Below are 19,179 nucleotides of genomic sequence, written 5' to 3'. Positions count from 1 at the left end.
TTGTCCACCATCTCTCCCCTTCCCTTGCCAACCCCGTCCTTGCCTTCTCCTCCAATGTCGTGACTTCCCTCCCTTGCCAGCCTGATCCATGCCTTGTTTTTTCGACCCTTTCCCGGCCTCGCCCTTCGGCCGTCGCCGCCCGTCCCGAGCCCCGCCGGCTCCCCACGGCCGCTCCCCACAGACTCCAAGCCCCGCCCACCCCGGGCTGAGGCAACGCTCGGCCCCGCCAATCCCGGCCCGTCTTTCTTCTCCTCGTCCAATCACAGCCGCCCTTTCCATCCGGCCGCCGTCCCGCCAAGCTCTGCCCCTCAGCCCGGCCCCGCCCCCTGTTCGCCTGAGGCGCCGCTCCGGCGGAGCCGCGGCCTCGCTGCGGCAGCCCGCGGCAGGCGCTTCTGGTGCCCGGAAAGAGGCGGCGGGGACTCCCCGTTCAGGCCCCGGCCGGGAGTTCTCCCTGGGGGAAGGAAGGGACGGCGGGGAGCGGGCGCGATCGGTCCCCGGAGCGGCGCCGGCCGGAGCAGAGCCTGAGGGGAGAGCGGGGCTCGGGGAGATGAGCGGGGCGGGAACAGGCGGGCCGGGATTGGCTGGGGCGGGCACGCTCTCGGGCTGTGATTGGCTGGGCCGGTCGCGCGCTGCTGGCAGGAGGGTATAAATAAGGTGCGCAGGTAGGCGCTGGTGCCAGTGTGGCGGCGCCGAGCCGAGTGGAGGCGGGCGCTGCAGCGCCGTGCCCAAGGTCCCATTAGAATGGCCCCCTTAGAACCGTTCACGGAGCTCCCATCGGCGCATGAGGCAAGGGAGGAGATGGCAAGGTATAAGTGAGGCCTTGACCTCCCTTGCCTTAATTTTCCTTGCCTTTCTTACCTTGCTTTCCTTGCCCCGCCTCGGTCTTGTCTTGCTCTTTTCTGCACAGAAAAGATGCAGTTTCGTTATTCATGTTTAAGCCTTGTTTAGGGAGCCACAGGTTTAAAAGCTGACGTGGTTTGGGGACATCAGGCAAAATGCATGCCTCAGGGGGGAAGGGGGCACCCTGAGCCATCCCGCAGGAGACTGGGAGGTCGCTCATGGAGCTCCACGCAGCTGTGGGACCTTGGCTTTACACCTGTCACAGGGGTTGGCAACACCAGGGGTATCCAGAGGGAGGAGGAATCATCACAGGCAGAAACATTGACATTGACCTTTAAAGAACAGCTCCGGCTTAACGAGGCAGGTGAGCAAATCCCTGCCCCAAGCAGCAAACAGAGACAGGAGTCACAGCAAGGGACAGACAGATTTATTATGTTTCTGGGAGCAGTGCCATTACATTCTGTTGGGGATAAGGTCACTCCCCTGCAGCCAGAGCAGAGAGACAGGCTGGGATGGTTATTCAAAGTGACGGGAACAAGAAGCTGCAGCCAAACCCCCGGGATCTGCTGCTAGCATGGGGCTCCATGGGTCACTGTGGCAGACGTGTGGCTGATGTCTGCCGGAGCCACTTCCTCAACATCCTTCCAGAAACATTCTCAAGGGCCAGGGCATGGCACAGGAGTCAGTGCAGGCTCTTGGCTCCCACCGGGGAAGGAAGGGCGTAAGACAAGAATAAATACAGCTTTAAAAGCCACCCGAACACCCCGCCCACTGCTGCACAGCCTGGTAAAGGCGTTTATGGAAGAAAATCTGTCAGCTGGAATCCAGTGTCCAAAGGGGTTAACACTGACTCGTTCGTATCCTGATCTCCTCCACCAGGCTCTCCCTGCGAACATTGACCTGCACAGGGGGAGCAAAAAGTTGCTTCAATACAACTCCAACAGCTTGACACGTCACCACAGTTGTGGCCCCGTGTCTCAGGGGGTCACACCAAGGTGTCACCAGTCTCTTTACAGGGATCGAGTGGGCTGCAGCAGCCACAGAGCTGAGCCTGTAAGAGCAGGAACGTGCCAGCAACCCCAATACACCCTCTCCTTGTATAATGGTTTTGAGAATGATGCTCTTCCCACACTATCCTATTGGTTCCAAAGCTACTGATCTAGGTGGTCTATTGCAGCGATCTTAGCCAGTGACCTATGCACTGATTCCAGTGATGCCTGTTTTGGGATCTGTCCTGAGATAACAGGCACGGAGCAGCCCTGAAGTTCAAGGCTAACCATGTTCTGTTTGGTCTCCCTCATTCCAAGAGCACCACTGAATCACCTCTCCATGCTCCAGGCTCCTCAACTGAGGAGTTGAAGGAGGCCACAGGATAGTAAACTCTCCAGACAACAGCACTTCATGACTGCAGGAAGCTGCATGGGGAAGGAACTGGAATATGGGGTGTCACCAAAGTTGCTGGAAACACCACTGGGTCTGGAGGGCTGGTCTGAATTGGGCTGAAGGGTCACCTAGCCAGCCCCACCCTGGCACAGGCCATACCTCCTCCCTGGTTGCCACAATCCGCAGCTTGACGACTCCATCTTTGAGCTCCTGCTCACCCACGATGGCGACAAGAGGGATGCCTGTGTCCTCGCAGTACTGCAGCTGATTCAGCAGCTTGGGGTTCTTCTTGTACAGCATCTCTGCCTGGGACAAAGCCAGAGCACAACACCATCATCAAACTGGGATGTTTCACTGGACCCCTTCAACCAGGCACTGCTGGGCCAGTCTGGTGAGTGAGAGGTTGTGTGGTGGGGACAGGATGGACTCATGGAGAAGGCACCAGGTTCAACAAGACCTTGCAGTTATAGCGCTAACCAAGTCCTGCTGCCTAGCCCTTCCTTGAGAGCCTATGATTTGGGGTACTGAGAAGAGAAAGGCTCCATTCAGGATGGCAGTCTGTTCCCCACCTGTTCCATGTAATTCCTTCCCAAAGCAAAGCCAGATCTGGTAAATTCCCAGACAGAAAATGAACCAGGCAGCTCTGGACTTTGCCATCACCCAGTCATACCTTGATTCCAGCATCCCACAGCTCAGAGATGAGCTTCAGTCGCTCTTCAAGGAGCTTCTTTTGGGCAGAGGCCACCAGCACCTGTGTCTCCGTTGTCCTGATCTTTTCCTCAGAGGCCTAGAGAGGGGACAGGACCCAAAAGATGCCACAGACATACCAAGACACCTGAGATTCTATCAGCAGGATGGGTCACCACTCAGCTCCATCAGTCTAGCAGTGAAGAGGACTGCACTCAGAGGGATCTCTGAGCAGCATTAACTCAGTCAGGGAAATCCCAAAGATCCCATCCTAAAGCGGAATCAAATTTCCATGTGTGCCTAAAACAGCCTCCCTCATGTTTCTCCACACCCAAGGGCCTCCTAAGCATCTGCTCCAAGCAGATCAGAAGCAACACACCCAGGAAAATGTAGACAAAGGCAGCTGTCTGCTCCACAGCTGAAGTTCTAACTATGGGTTAAACAGCAGCAAGCTGAATGCTCCACCAGCCCCTGTGGCAGATGCTGGATACTCCATGTGGCATTTCCCTGCTGCCTTGCTGAAGGGAGAAGCCTTTAAAAGGTCACCTGAATGGAACAAACCTGGCCAGGACTGGAGGTGGTGGAGGAGGAATTCAGTTTCTATTTAGAAATTCCAGTTGTGTCTGGCTGCCAAGAGAGAACCAGCACCAGACTTCTGGAGGAGGGGAACATGTAGCCACATTTTGGAAGCTTACAAAGACGTATTTAACACCCATTGATCGGGACGGAGAACTGCAAAACTTTGAGGAGGGGGAAGAGGAAAAAGCTATCTGAGAAACCCCTAGAGGCACTGCAGTTTCTGCCCTGGAAGACGTGATCCCTGTCTGGTCTCTGCAGTGCCATAGGCAGGACAAATAGGTATGTCAGGCTGCTGCCTCCCTTACAGAACAATGCTGCCTCGCCAAGGAGGATGTGGGCTCATGCGGATGCCTAACGCAGTGGGGAACACTAAGGTACCTGCCCCTGCTGAGGATTAAAGTGTCCCCTCTAGCTGCAGCTGGAGAAGCCATGTCTGAGGGCTGTGGGAAGAATGGTCTCGTCTTCAGTGGGAGCCCCAGACATCATCTGCCAGGCCAGAGAGAATTGGAGGTTATATCCTAGTTCTGATTCCTGGTGCAGAGCACAGCAGAGGCCTGGTTGGTTTCTCCAAAGACTGGGGCAAGGAACACTCACTTCAGCATCTGCTGGAGTGGGGGATTAACCATTAGCTGAGCACCAAAGGCACCTACCTCCAGCCTCTGTTCCAGGATGGAGAAGATGCGCTCGATCCCAATGCTGACCCCCACGCAGGGCACCTTCCTGCCCTTGGGATCAAACATCCCCACCAGCCCGTCATAGCGGCCGCCTCCGGCCACGCTGCCAACGCTGACCGGCTCCTCCACGTGCTCCTTCTCCTGCTGCAGCAGCACAGCCTCAAAGATCACCCCCGTGTAATAGTCCAGGCCCCGCGCCAGGCTCAGGTCGAAGGAGATCTGGGGGGAAAGGGCGGCCCCGTCACCGGCTGCTTGGGGACCCGCCAGGGCAGCACCCCCTCCTGCCCCCACACCTCCTCACTCACCTTCCCCGTGATGCCAAACAGGGTCAGGTACTCAAACAGCAGCTTCACGTCGCCCAGCCCCTCCTTGGCCAGCTTGTTCTGGGACAGCTTTGGGTCCTGGAGAAGGCGCTCGATCAGCTCCAGCCCACCTGTGGGGACCAGCCATGCCTCAGGTGTGCCAGGCCAGCAGCGCCCGGCGCGGTGGCCGCGGCCAGCCAGGTGTGTGCCCTGCACCTTTCCATGCCCAGCCCAGAGCAAGGCCAAGGGCACCAGCCCTGCTGCTCACCGTGGAGCTGGACATACTCCCCGATGCGATCCGCAGCCTCGGGAGAGAGCCCCTTCTCTCCCACCATCTCACTCCTCACTTCCTCCCATGGCACCTGTGACGGGAGAGAAGGACATCAGGGACACTACACCAAGGCACAGGCTCTCCTCTGCATGGCAGAATCCCATCATCATGGTTACAAGGTGCATGAGAGAAGTAGCAGCTCTCAGAGCGCAGTCATGTGTGCATAACTCCCATTTCCTGTACCTCTGCACAGCCTATTTGTATCCCAACTCTATAAAAATACTTTTAGTTTCATTTCTGGCCAGAATTAAATATCAGCACTGTATAACCAACCACCAAGTCTGAGAGCCATCCTGGTGCTGTGGTCTCCCTGGTTAGCTACTTAGTCATAAACACCACTCAGGAAAGTGTTGCTGGTCACGGAGTCACCTGGAAAGGTGTGAGGTATTGCTTGGGTAAGGGAAAAAACCCACTGTAAGCATAATATGCTGCCATCTTCCCACTCACCAGGGGTCAAAGACAGCCAGAAGAGTCTTGATCACATCCAGCTGCACTGAGATAAGTCATGAGGATATGATCCCATCAGAAAGAAGCCCAGTGCTCCCTTTCCCATTGCTTTTCCACACATATACACCCCCAAACTATGGTCATGCCTCTGCAATGGATCTCTGCTAACAGGGCTGTGAGTGAGAATTCCTCCAGTTGCCTTCATTTTACCATCTGATGAATCCTCCACAGGAAAGGGCAGTTCACCCTTCAACAAAACCATGACCACATGAGATGAGACACAAGCTGCTGTTTTTAACATGCCCTAGCCTAATTAGCCTAATTAGGTGCAGGTTTTCATGAGCCTGGTTCATAAGCAGCAACACCTTGAGCAGGTGAAGGTTTGGGGTATTGAACCTCCTATGTAAAGAGCATTTTTCCCCTCTCACCTTTCCTTTTATCAGGACTTCAAGGCATAGTGGATAACAAAACAGAGGATCCTCTCCTCCTGTGTGAATGCTGTGCCCTGCATGTATCCTCCCTCCAGGGAAAGGTGGGAACAACTCGTTACTTATCAGCATTTTCCAGCCAATTCTCATGGACCACGGTTCATTCACTGAGAGCGCAGCAGCAGCAGATGCAGCCAGGGGCTGCAGCCCATACCTTATCCAGTTTGTCAACGCTGGAGCAGATGGTTCGGAATTTGCTGTCCGGGACCCCACAAACCGCAAACATCCCATCAAGGATGCGCCGGTCATTGACCTGGGGGAAAGGGAGCAGCACATCAGGAATTATGAACTCAAGCAGATGCTTCAGCAGTGTCCTGCTTCATTCCCCTGTAGTTTTAAGCATGGAAGAGAATATAGGAAATGTCTGTCAAAAAAAAAACCATCAGGGCCTGAGTCCCCTCATGCAGACATGCAAAAACAGCTCAGGAACAGACCACAGCCAAGGAGATTAATTCAGAATATTACCCTACCCTGTGAGCATAAGAGAAAAAGGACATCTGATTATGTTAAATCCTCAATGAGGATTTATTTTTTTAATGATAGTATAGTGAATTCTGTAGTTTAATTATGCTCTGTAAGGGTATGTAATTAAGGCCAAAGACTCAGCTGGATTCAACATTTCCATGGGTAGTGACAATGCCTACAGTTACTCAGAAATAAATAAACTGCACAGGAATTTGGAATCCTCCAGCATCAGCATGAACTAGAAAGTGCCTTCTAGGAGACAAGAATAACCACAGGCAGGTTATTTTGTTGCTCCCCACTGCAGGAATGTTTTCATCCTCAAAGGCCCCACTTTCACCATTGCCCAAAACACCCAGTTCCTTCAGCTCACCCCAGACAGGTTCAAAGGGAACTACCTGGCCCCTGCCCTCAGGGGCTGCAACAGGAACACAACACCCAGCCTGCAGTGCCCAGGAATGGCCCATCTCCAGGTCCCTCACAGATCCCACCGCCCTCCTGTGCATCCAGCACTCCTACCCATTGCTCTCCTGCTCCTGTGCACCCTTCCCATCCTGCCTCACCTACACATTGAGCACTGTTTGCTGCCATCCCAAGGGAACAGAGGTGTCTGGAAGCAAAGAGCAAGCTCAGCCTACAGTAGGGCACAACTCTTGGGCTAGAAAATGCTTCAGCCCCAAAACAGACTTGGTGGAAAGGCAGGGGTCTGCAGGCAACACCAAACACTGAGCAGATGCCCCTGCTAGGGAGACATCAGGAGCAGGGATGAGGGCAGGAATTCTGAACCAGAGCCTGTTTTACTTCAGGCAGTGAATATGACAGTCACCTGCTTAGACAGATATTAGGAATAAATTTATTATAGGGGCGGTGAGGCACAGGCTGTCCAGAGAAACTGTGACTGCCCCACTCCTGCAAGAGTTCAGGATGAGGCTGGACAGTCCTTGCAGCAACCTGGGCTAGTGGAAGGTGTCCCTGCCCCTGCCAGGATAATGGAACTGGATTATATTTAAGGTCCCTTCCAACCCAGACCATTCTGTCATTCTAGCTGGCTGCTAGAATTTTGCAAGGGACCGTGGTCAGGTCTGGAGAGAACACTGTCAGCTGCAGCCTCAAGAAAACTCCAGTCATTCCCAGCTCAAAACAAATCCAAGTGGAGGTCCAATCTTTAGCTTTTAGCACATTTGCTTCCAGGTAGAGAGGAGGGACAAACTTCTGGGTCAGGCCTTAGAGTGGGAACAGGTGCTAGTGTGTAAAACCACAGGACAATGACCACTGGTTCTCACTGTGGCACAGAGAACCCACCCAGCCCCACCTTGATGACAAAGTCCCCAAGCTGCAGGTCACTCAGGATCTCATGCACGATCTTCAGGCACTCGGCATCGGGAATCATCGGGTCAAACTGCCCGGCAATGTCAAAGTCCTGGGGGCAGAGAAAAAGGCAGTGAGCAATTCAGCACCACAGCACAGCTGCAGAAAAATAGCTTCAACTGCTGCTAACAGTGGTTTATATACAAAACCCGACAGAACTGGGATGTGAGGGAGCACTGTCCCTTACAGACTCAATCCAGAAGGGACAGGATGTGGGTTAGAACCTCTACCAGAACCTCTATGATGGAAAGCATCAGGGCCCTCATGTCCACTGCATTTCAAAGAGTTCATACACTGTGACCTGCTCCCCTGACCCAGCAGTTGCTGTGTGACACTCTGAAACAGAGATCCTCAAAAAACAACAGAAAGGAGGAGCAGCAGTAAATAAACAGAACAAGGGAACCAGAGAGGGGAGGAAAAAACTACTTCTGATTTGCTACGACCTAAATGCCAAATGTTTCGCCTTGATTCTTAGGATGCTTTTTTTAAGACACATGCCAATCAAGTTAATGATTAGGGAAGGCAAGAGAAGCAAAACCAGAATTTCAACTGCTAAGACAGAAAAAGGAATCAGGAACCCTGAGTGGTCCCCACCAGAGATCACCAGATGAACTAGCACATAGAAGAACCAAAGCCCAGCATCAAGATGCTTTAATAGGCTGGTATCCCATGACTGGAAAAAACATCAGTGTTCAGAGAGAAATAAAACACAGGGAAAAAAAAAAAAAAAAAAGAGCCCTTGTTCAACCCCTGTTAGGAATCCCCAAATGCAAAGTCTTCAATGAGACTTTGAATATAAGAATAATTTTCATTATGTGGATATATTTCAACAGGGCTTCACCAAGCTCTCAAAATAAACTGGGGTATTGGAGGAGAAGATGGGATCACATAGTTAATTCCTGAGTCCAAAAAGGGCTGATGCAATCCCTGGGAAAGTTGGGTGAGGAAGTACAGGAAGTGCACAGGAAGTCAGCAAAGTGCTGATATTTCTGTAAATGGCACAGATGAAATCTCACTGAAAAAACCCAAACAAACAGAGGCAGGTGAATTTTATCGAAGAAAAGCTGCAGGAAAAGGTCCCAGGCTGAGAAAAGCAGGAAAATATATCTAAGGAGGGAAAGTAACAAAAGTAACAGAGATTGATTTAAGTGGTTTAAGGAGGGGACAATTTCTCTAAACATTTCCCAAATGTTTACCTGGGAAAGGGGAAGAATATATATCAAGGGATGACAGCTACTTTTAAGAGCTGAACTCTTTAAAGGAGAGGAAGGAAACAATCAGATACAAGTAACTTTAGCCTGGATATTAGAAGACCATTTCTACCTATCCTAGGAGTGAGATCTTGGAGTAGGAGATGAGACAGGAGGCAATGACCCCAAGTCATCTGGAAACAGGAACGACCAATCCAAAACTGGAAGGTATTCCCAGGGGTTGTATAATGAAGTAGAATATTCTCAAAAAAAAACCAAAATTGTTTGCAATATGATCCCTGGGGACTGTGTCAGTAGAGCAGAGCAAAACTGTTCCTTGGGGCTACTATGAGAAAGCCATGAAGGAAATTGCTTTGTTACTTGTTCTATAATTTGGCCTCTGGGTTTTCCCTTCCTTTGAAGTTAAAATTGACTAAACATGGAATGAAAGTAGCGTATGCTACTGCCTTGCCTGGTTTGTATGTCCTGCTAAAACACCCAGAGCTGAACTGTTGCCAGATTGGGGGTCACAAGGGAATTCCTCCCCCCCACCCATCCAGCAAACACTGGGATGGAGCAGGGAGCTGCCCTCCCATGCAGTGCAAAGGAGGTGATACCTGGGGGCTCCATGACAAAGTTCCACACCACGCCAGCACTGTGTCACAGCTGTCACACCCCCTCTCCCACCCTCCAACTCATACAGACACACTAAAGAGAAGATTAGTGGATCCTTCACAGCTTTCCACAGCCACAGGGAAGGGTGACACAGCTGTTATTTTGACAGTGCTGTGTCCACAGGTGCTGCCCAGCCCACGCTGTCCCAGCAGTGTCCCAGTCCACAGCACACTCACACACTGGTAGAACTCGCGGTAGCGGCCCCTGGTCATGGCAGGGTTGTCCCTCCTGTACACCTTGGCAATGTGGTAGCGCTTGATGTTGGTGATCTTGTTCATGGCCAGATAGCGAGCAAAGGGCACCTGAGACAGAGTTAAGGATGGCAACAGGGAGGGATCACCCCCGGTTATCAGTCACAGGCAGCGCCGGGTCCTCACTGTCTCCCACCCAGCACCCCTGGGGAAAAGGACTGCTAAGAGACAGCTGGACTTATCTCAGCTCCCCAAGGTCTCCACACGTGCTGCCTCCAAGTGTCCCTCCAGGCTTCTTCCAGCAAGACCTGAGGCTGCATCTCAGTCTCACATGGGCTGTATACTGCAGCAGCCTGGCCTGGGAACCCTTCTTGGGAAAACTACACTCAGTACAGATCTTCTTTACCTCCACACACAAGGCATGAAGCTGTGTCAGGGAAGGGTCAGGTTGGATGTTAGGAAAAGGTTCTTCCCCCAGAGGGTCACTGGGCACAGGAACAGGCTCTCCAAGGAAGTATGGCACCAGGCCTGACAGAGCTCAAGAAACATTTGGTAAATGCTCTCAGGCACATGGCTGGAGTGTCCTGTGCAGGGTCAGGACTGGGACTCAGTGATCCTTGGGGTCACTTCCAACTCAGGATATTCCATGATTCTAAGCATCCCTTTACCAAACAGAAGTAATGCACAATAAATAACCGAGCAAGGGTTCTGCACCCACTGGAACCACACTGCCTACCCATGGCTCCCCCTGTCAGTTTGGGGTCTTCTCTCCCCCTCAGGACAGTGCTGCCCCAAAAGTAGGTCTGCCAAGCCCCTCAGCACCAGCTGTGGCAGGATACTGTCAGGTCGTAGCGCAGCGACAGCAGCTCTCCTCCCTGATCTTTTAGATCATAGATGAGCTTCGAGTCTTCACCGTACTTCCCTGTCAGTGTCTCCTACAACAAAACAACACACGAACAAAGAGCATCTTCAGTGACAGGGGATCAGCCCTAAAGCACACAGAAAACAAGGAGAGAAAGGGAGAATGCCTAGGAACTAAGGAAGGAAACTTGGCCCTCAACATTCTCAGCTGCAGGATCCTCCCAGCTCAGCCAGCCTGCTGTGTCCTGACCCACCTTCAGCTCGAACACCGGCGTGTCGATGACTTCGGCCCCGTGGCGCTTGAAGCAGGAGATGATGGCTTTGAAGGCCCTCTCACGGATGGCCATTTCCTTGGGCCCGAAATCCCGAGTGCCCTGGGATGAGGGAAGAAAAGGAGCAAAGGGCACCTTGGGTTAAGAGGCATGACATGAGAAAGATGCCAGAAGCAACATGAAGAAGCTGCCATACTGCTAACAAAGCCAGAGAGACCAGGTCCAGACACCAGATATTGGTAAACAGCACTAAAAACGTTGGAAAACATCAGGACACAGCTCAGACAGAGTCTGCCACGGTCTGCAGAGTGAAACCCAAGTTGAGAGGTTCACAGTACAGGAAACAAAGGAGATAAAACAGATCCAGCAGTCTGAGTTCAGCGCTTTCAAGCCTGACAATGCAACCAGGACCTGTCCTCAGCTTTGATTCAGACCTATTAGGCAGACCCCTGCCCAATGATCCATCTCAAAGGTGGAAAGAGAGGACAGACATGCTCTGAAGCTGTGGAACAACCATCAGCTCTGCAATTTCCAAACACACAGAAAAACCATCTTTCAAAATGCAACACCTGTGAAATGTTTGTCTACAATTCCCAGGGCCGTGCACCCTTTCCATTTCTTTGGTGTCAAGGGTCACTGAATTATTTCAGTGACCACCTTTATGCTCTCAGTAATGCATTAATTATTGTTAATTAGCTAGACCTCCAACTTCCATTTTCTAAAACCAGTCAGGAACGGGGAAGCATCCTCACCCACAGGTCACTCAGGTGGCCTTCAGCTGCCACTGACAAGCCTGAGGTGGGCTGGAAACTCAACTGAGTTTCTCTGGCACTCAATAGGGCTGACAAATCCCCTTCTCCACACTTTTACATAGTGAAATACCTTTTTACTTTCCAGGCATCACATCACAATTACATTCAACCAAACATATAAAGGCAATGGACAAATTGACAGTTTTGAGACATTTAAATACTGGGAATAAATTCTTTCCTGTGAGGTTGCCCAGAGAAGCTGCGGCTACCCCATCCCTAGAAGAGCCCCAGGCCAGGGTGAATGGAGCTTGGAGCAATCAGGGATCGTGGAAGGTGTCCCTGCCCATGGCAGAGTGTGGAACAAGATGAGCTATAAGGTCCTTCCAACACAAACCATTCCATGTTTGTATGATTTTCTATGTCAGTGGCATGCCCATAGCCTGGTTTGTTTGTGAACATGTTCATCACTGTCTCCACACCACAGCATGGAAGCAGCAGGTCTCTGATCAGCTGCCAGTAATGAAACATTCAGGTTACAAAGTATTTCAGCAAAAATTGCATTATGGACACTATTCTTAGGGGCCTGGAAACTGAAAAACTACTTGTAAAGGAAGGGTCTTTCCACAAGAGGAAATTCCAGCTTTCACAGAAATTCCAGCAGCTGGCCAGACCTGTCCCGTAAATGGGATTACTCAGCCCCTCAGACTAAGGGCAGATATGAGCCCTCTTACACTGGGCACCTACAATAAAGTTTTATTAGAAGGGAATTTCCTAATCACACCAGCAGTGGCTGGAATATAACAGAAACACCCAGAAGTTTCTCCGATGGGTGGGTATCTGGGATACTTTCACCCCTCTCCCTCTTCTTACTAAAACTGAAACTGGAAACAAAAATTTGAACAAAGGCAGGTGTGGCCATGCTGGACTTTAGCCCACAGACGTGTAGGGGGTTGCTGGGTGGGTGCATGAGGGAAGACACGCACACAGAGGGGCACAGGAGCGCGCTGCAGGGAGTTACCTTCGGGGTCTTGAGCACAAACTTTTGTTTCCCCTCATCTGCCCCCAGCTGTGCCTTCATATCCAGCAGCTTTGCCACTTCCTTTGCAATCTGGGAATGAAATAAGGAGGGTGCTGGGGATAAGACCACCCACCAGGCCCAGCCCACTGCCTTCCCCAGTACCTTCAACCTCAGCATTCCCCGCGCACCTGACTCCACCACCTCAATACCCCCACTATTCCCAGTTTCTCAGCAACTAGAGGGACATTCCCTGCTGCTCTCCAGTACTTCCCACTTCTCATACGAGCACCTCTATCTCAGACACGCAAATCCCCCCACCATTCCCTGACTCCCACGACCTCCATTACCACCCACAGCTATCTCCCCATTCCTACCCCCGCCACCACCAGCTCCTCTACACGCACCAGCACGAGCTGTTTCCAGCACCCTCCTCCCAATCCTAACCCTCCCAAGCATCCTTCCTTTCAATCTAACACCGGCATCACCAGTTCCCACCACCAGTCTCCTCTGCACCCTCAGTCCTTCCCAGCCCTTCACTCGCATCCTTCCCGACAGCCCTTTTCCCAATGCCGCCCGCCCCAGCCCAGTGACCTCCAGCCCAGCGGTCCCAGTTCCCCCCCACCGCCCGGCAGCCCTCTCCCAGCCCGGCACGGCTGCCCCAAATCCCCTCTTCCCCATCCCAACCCCGCCGGCGCCCCGCTTCTCATTCCCCAACCCTCCCAGCGCGCCGCTCCCAACTCATACTGCCGCTCCCAGCAGCCCATCCGCAGGGACACCGGAGCTCCCGCACCTCGTCGGGATCGGCCTTGTCCTGTTTGAGCCTCCGCACGGTGTCCGCCTGAGCCCGCACCGCCGCCTCCTCCGCCATGGCCAGTCCGCGCCGCGCATGCGCCTGTCCCGCCCCGCCCCGCGCACGCGCGGCGCCGCCCCGCGGCCAAGGGGAAGGCGGAGGCCGAGCCTTGGGTTTATTAACGGGGATTTTGTTTAATATATAAAAATACAGTCTGTGCACGCGCGCCGCAGCCTGCGCAGCTGCTTCAGCCGCTCGCTGTGTCCCTCGGTGATGGGAAACGTGCTCCCTTCCAGGGCGGTCCCGCAGCTCCGCGCCCGGCTGCGGATTGGGACCGGCCCCCGCAGCTCAAATAGGGACCCCCTATAGGATCCCCACGTCCTGAGCTGGCAGGTGCCCCACACACCACGGATTCCCCCTCCTAAATCTGGAGTTCCACCTGATCCTGCTTGAGCTGCACCACATCCATCTGTGCCACCACCACCCGGAGTGATGGAAATGGCTGTACAGGTACAGGGACTGCGGTATGAGGAACCCACAAACTTGACCTTCAGAGAAGCTACCCAGAAGGTTAACCTGCTGACTGCACTGTCCATAGCTTTTAAACCCCTCTTAACTCCTCTGTTCTCACTGCCTCAGCCGAGGCAATGAGCCTTAGGTGAGTGGATGTTACCCCGGCAGTGGATGGCTGAGGCGCTGCAGGAGGGTTCCAGCTGTGCTGCAGTTCAGCCAAGCAGCTCCAGCCACAGAAGCCCTCAGGGCTCCAGCCTTCTCCTGATCTCATCAATAAGCTTCTCTCTGGGGATATCAACCTACAAGGCAAAACAGAGCAGCATTAGACAGGAGAACTTTTAAGGACTAAGTGAGGATACCAGCGCAGTTTATGACTGATTTTCTGGAGTCATCCAATAGATCTGTGCTATGGCTTCCCAAATGAACACTGAGGGAATACCCAGAGCTCTTCAGTGATCTCTAGAGTTTCAAAATATTTTAAAACCTGGTGTAAAAGGGCATTCTCACCTCCTCTCTTGTTGCAATATCTCGCAGCTTGACGACTCCATCTGCCAGCTCCTGCTCTCCCACAATGGCAGCAAGAGGGATTCCTGTGTTCTCACAATACTGCAGCTGCTTCAGCAATTTAGGATCTTTCTTGTACAGCATCTCTGCCTATGAGAGAGTGAGAAGGGTGAATCACTAACCCAACTTTGCTCTGATGAATACTTGTAGTAAAGCAAGTAGTAAAGCACCAATACCAAACTCTGCAGATACCACTTTACTGCTCTGGGCTGTTCTTTGGCTGCCTACATCTAAAGGTTGGACTCAATCTTGGAGATCTTTTTCAACCTGAACAGTTCTGTGATCTCAGACAGACCCAGATCTTAGAGAGACACACAACTAATGGAGTCGGTTTTGCTGTGCTAAAGCTCTCTTCAGGCTCTCCCTCCCTCACCTGTGACACTGCCAAGCCCAAGTCATTCCTTTACCTTGATCCCTGCACCCCACAGCTCGGAGATGAGCTTCAGTCTGGCAGCAAGCAGATGTTTCTGTGGTGTAGCCACCAGCACTTGGGTCTCAGTTGTTCGAAGTTTCTCCCCAGAAGCCTGAAGGGACAGACATGGGACATTCATGAGACAGACTCCAGGGAATCTGCAGCTCACAACACCTCACCTCATCTATCTCCAGACCATAACTCAGTCAGTGACAATCTGGGCACCTTTAATGAGCCCCTGGAGATTCTGCATTGTGCCACACTACTTAACTGCATGCTGCTGTTCCTAGGGGACCCTGGCCAACCTCCTGGATGGGACCAGGACAGCTTTCCAATCTCTCCTTTGATCCTTCATTGCCTCAGCTTCACTTGCTAGCAGTTATGGGCTTGGAACTAAACACAGAATGATGAATCTCCAAAGAGGTTTCCCTAGGGTTTATCTGAGTGAGTTCACAGCTGTTATCAAATTCATTGCTTCAGAATCCCCAGGACAGAAAACTTCAGAGGCAAGACACAAGAACAAAGAGACTGGGGCACAAAGCTCAGAGCCAGGCCCAGAGCTCAAGGCCATCTCTAACATTTCTTTGACATCTCCTAGGGAATGCTGCCCTCAGCTGCCCACACCTGCATCCTGATGGGCTGCAGAAAAGGACTCTTGTCTTCTGTGCATTGATATTTAGGCAGCCACACTCTCCCTCAAAATTATTTTCCCTTGAGCACTGTGGAGCCAGAGACCTCTGATAAAGAATATTTTGCTTCCTAGAGGCTTCCCCAACGCATGCCTGCACCACCTACCTCCAGCCTCTGTTCCAGGATGGAGAAGATGCGCTCGATCCCAATGCTGACCCCCACACAGGGCACCTTCCTGCCCTTGGGATCAAACATCCCCACCAGCCCGTCATAGCGGCCGCCTCCGGCCACGCTGCCAACGCTGACCGGCTCCTCCACGTGCTCCTTCTCCTGCTGCAGCAGCACAGCCTCAAAGATCACCCCCGTGTAATAGTCCAGGCCCCGCGCCAGGCTCAGGTCGAAGGAGATCTGGGGGGAAAGGGCGGCCCCGTCACCGGCTGCTCGGGGACCTGCCAGGGCAGCACCCCCTCCTGCCCCCACACCTCCTCACTCACCTTCCCCGTGATGCCAAACAGGGTCAGGTACTCAAACAGCAGCTTCACGTCGCCCAGCCCCTCCTTGGCCAGCTTGTTCTGGGACAGCTTTGGGTCCTGGAGAAGGCGCTCGATCAGCTCCAGCCCACCTGTGGGGACCAGCCATGCCTCAGGTGTGCCAGGCCAGCAGCGCCCGGCGCGGTGGCCGCGGCCAGCCAGGTGTGTGCCCTGCACCTTTCCATGCCCAGCCCAGAGCAAGGCCAAGGGCACCAGCCCTGCTGCTCACCGTGGAGCTGGACATACTCCCCGATGCGATCCACAGCCTCGGGAGAGAGCCCCTTCTCTCCCACCATCTCACTCCTCACTTCCTCCCATGGCACCTGTGACGGGAGAGAAGGACATCAGTTGCTGCAGGATATTCTCCTCACTCACTGCCTCCATCAGCCCACATGTCCACAACTTGTGTGGAACAACAGTCAGCAATCTCACTAATTGTGAGATTAGTTAAATTTGTTAAAATTTATTTTTTATTCCTCTCACAGGAATTTTTAACAAATAACCAGGCTTCACTCTTAACCAGGCCCAAGAACTCCTCAAATCCTCTACAGACACCATCTCAGCTGCTTTGAAACTCTTCACTACAAGAACAGGCAGAACACTGCCCAGCCTAAGACATCCATCCCAAGAACACAAGTGTCTCCTCCCCATGAGCCCAGTGCTGACCTTGTCCAGCTTGTCCAGAGTGGAGCAGGCAGTTATGAACTTGCTCTCTGGAACACCACAGATGGCGAACACTCCATTCAAAATCTGACGGTGGTTGACCTGGGGGAGGGAGAGGCACACTTACAGGGCACACCCTGATGTCATTCCTCTTTTCCTAGTGTGGGAAGTTGCAGCTATTGGTATTTCCTCATGCCTTTTCCCCAGCACCCAAATTCGATGGGAAGAGAAGGTGTAGAGGTATGAAAACTATCCTATGACTCTAGGATCTAGTCAGATGCTGGAATTCTGCAAAAGACTGGTTAGTCCTAGACAGAACTCTGCTGACTGCAGCCTCAAGAGAACTACTGGTATTCCCAGCTCAAGGCATGTCCAAGCTGAGGTCCAGCCTTTGCATATACACCATGAGGAGGCAGAGAGGTGGGATGAACTTCTGTGTCCAGCCTTACAGCAGGCAGAGGTGTAAAACCACAGAACAATGGTTTTACTCGTGTGTAAAACCACAGAACAATGACCACTGCTTCCCACTGCAGTACCGAGAATCCACCCAATCTCACCTTGATGACAAAGTCCCCGAGCTGCAGGTCACTCAGGATCTCGTGCACAATCTTCAGGCACTCAGCATCAGGAATCATCGGGTCAAACTGCCCGGCAATGTCAAAGTCCTGGGAGGAGAACAAATGATGGGAGCTCCTGGCAGAGCCAAGGGGCCTTAGCCAGGCACACCCTGCTGCTCTGGAGCAGCTGGAGGCCCTCCAGCTGGGAAAACCCTCCTGGCCTTGTGGCCTTGGTGGCAGCACTGGCCACCACAACACTCACGCACTGGTAGAACTCGCGGTAGCGGCCCCGGGTTGTGGCAGGGTTGTCCCTCCTGTACACCTTGGCCACGTGGTAACGCTTCATGTTGGTGATCTTGTTCATGGCCAGGTAGCGAGCAAAGGGCACCTGGGCCCGAGGAGTTAAGGATGGGAACAGAGAGATCCCCAGCGCTGTAGAAGCTGAACCTCAAAGCCTCCCATTGCCCCGCCCCTTTGCCAGCCACTTCCCAATTTTTTTCAAATCATGGTGAGATTCTTGAGGTGTCCTGAGCTGAACTTCAATGATTCTGTAACTCTGTAACCTCTGGGCAAACCATCCCTCAGGCTGACAATGAGTACAATGAGCCACCTGAGCTACTTCAAAGCTGGCACAGCTCCATTTCCTCCTCCAGACCCACATCACATACACAAGGACCCTCTCTCATCATTCCATGCTCTCACAGTGTGATCAGTGGGAATTCAATGCATGGTACAGCTATATGGACGCTGAAGGAAAAAGATTTTGTTGAGATGTGGAGGTTGAGAAGACCTGGGATGGACACCAGCAGCAAACACCTTTCCAGGTGGCACTAGCAAGATGGGATGGGCACAGCAGAGATGGGGACTGTAACTGGAAGGAGATAAAACCAGCATAATGGAGCATAAAGGTGCATGTCCACAGCAGGAAGGGACTTTGCTGTGGGCCCTTGCCTGGCTGGGGGAGGGTGTGGGGTCATGACAATGACAGACACACCAGCTGGGATGGCCGAGGAGGCTGCCATCACCCCAATGGGACCTGCAGACAGCCCAGGCTAAGAGCAATCCCTCAGGGCAGAGGTGGCCACCACCCCCTCAGGGGGCCACCACCGCCTTGGGAGCACAGGATACGGTGAGGTCATAGCGCAGGGCCAGCAGCTCCCCTCCTTGGTCCTGCAGCTCGTAGATGAGCTTCGTGCCCTCCCCATACTTCCCGATCAGCGTCTCCTGGGGAGGGACAAAGGGGCTGGTGACAGGGGTGGCTCCTGGGTGAAGGGTCTCCCGAGATGGGGCACAGACCTCTGTCCCCATGAACCGGGCATTACACACATCCCCCCTCCAGCCCCCTCGGACCCGAGTGCACCCCCCGTGCCCCCCAAAACCAGAACCAAGAGTGAATGTGCAGCTGCCCTCCCACACAGAGGGAGCTCCCAAACCTGCCCTGAGGCGCCGGGGGAAGGAGGCGCTCCCCAGTCCCACAGGAGGGAGCAGAGGAGGGCCCACAGCCCCTGGGACGGGTCCCCTGTCCACACCGAGAGGGAAGAGAGCTCCGGCCGCGCCTCACCCGCAGCTCCAGCGCGGGGGTGTCGATGGCGGCCGCCCCGTGCCGCTTGAAGCAGGACACCACGGCGCTCAGGAGCCGCTCACGGAGCGCCGCCTGCGCCGGTGGGTGGTCGCGGGTTCCCTGCCCGGGACAGAGAGCGGCCATCAGCGGCAAGGGCGCGGGGGAACGCACGGTACTCACCGGCGCCGCCCCCGCTCCGCGCCTTTACCTTGGGCGTCTTTAGCACCGGTACCCGCTCACCGCCCGCCGCCGCCCGCACCTGCCGGGACAGGGGTCCGCGGTCACCGGCCAGCGGCCAGGACCCGGCGAAGCCGCCGCGGTTCCCAGCGAGGCACAGCGGCCCGCGGTGAGACCCCGCCGGCAGGCATCGGGCGGCGAGGGGCGCGAGGCGCAGCATGGCCGGTACCGGGACACCGGGAGCGCCGCCACGTGACCGCGG

At 53.7% G+C, this 19,179-nt stretch overlaps 2 protein-coding genes across 3 annotated transcripts; both read right to left on the bottom strand.

The window, feature by feature from the left end:
* Positions 1-1,245: 1,245 nt before the first annotated feature.
* On the bottom strand, positions 1,246-18,939 carry LOC136367364 (histidine--tRNA ligase, cytoplasmic). 2 transcript variants are annotated; one of them, XM_066328903.1, is made up of 13 exons: positions 13,311-13,423; positions 12,521-12,610; positions 10,733-10,852; positions 10,457-10,552; positions 9,603-9,728; positions 7,506-7,613; positions 5,886-5,984; positions 4,734-4,827; positions 4,469-4,596; positions 4,140-4,382; positions 2,894-3,010; positions 2,383-2,529; positions 1,246-1,740 (listed from the first exon to the last, which is right to left on the bottom strand). In XM_066328903.1, the coding sequence occupies exons 1-13, from the start codon at positions 13,386-13,388 to the stop codon at positions 1,681-1,683; spliced, it is 1,506 nt and encodes a 501-aa protein (XP_066185000.1). In that variant the 5' UTR covers positions 13,389-13,423; the 3' UTR covers positions 1,246-1,680. The 2 variants fall into 2 exon arrangements, with proteins under 2 accessions (XP_066185000.1, XP_066185001.1); XM_066328904.1 differs by lacking the exons at positions 12,521-12,610; positions 13,311-13,423 and adding an exon at positions 18,921-18,939.
* LOC136367363 (histidine--tRNA ligase, cytoplasmic-like) lies at positions 13,486-19,164 on the bottom strand. Its single transcript, XM_066328902.1, has 12 exons — positions 18,949-19,164; positions 18,741-18,860; positions 18,308-18,403; positions 17,442-17,567; positions 17,180-17,287; positions 16,626-16,724; positions 16,189-16,282; positions 15,924-16,051; positions 15,595-15,837; positions 14,795-14,911; positions 14,331-14,477; positions 13,486-14,122 (listed from the first exon to the last, which is right to left on the bottom strand). Exons 1-12 carry the CDS (start codon positions 19,135-19,137, stop codon positions 14,066-14,068), a joined length of 1,524 nt encoding a protein of 507 aa, XP_066184999.1. The 5' UTR covers positions 19,138-19,164; the 3' UTR covers positions 13,486-14,065.
* Between the last annotated feature and the right edge of the window lie 15 nt (positions 19,165-19,179).

Source organism: Sylvia atricapilla, chromosome 14 (genome assembly GCF_009819655.1).
Source record: "Sylvia atricapilla isolate bSylAtr1 chromosome 14, bSylAtr1.pri, whole genome shotgun sequence".
Classification (NCBI taxonomy): Eukaryota; Metazoa; Chordata; class Aves; order Passeriformes; family Sylviidae; genus Sylvia; species Sylvia atricapilla.
Note: the sequence above shows the minus strand (reverse complement) of the source record. Positions and strands in the feature narration are given on the sequence as shown.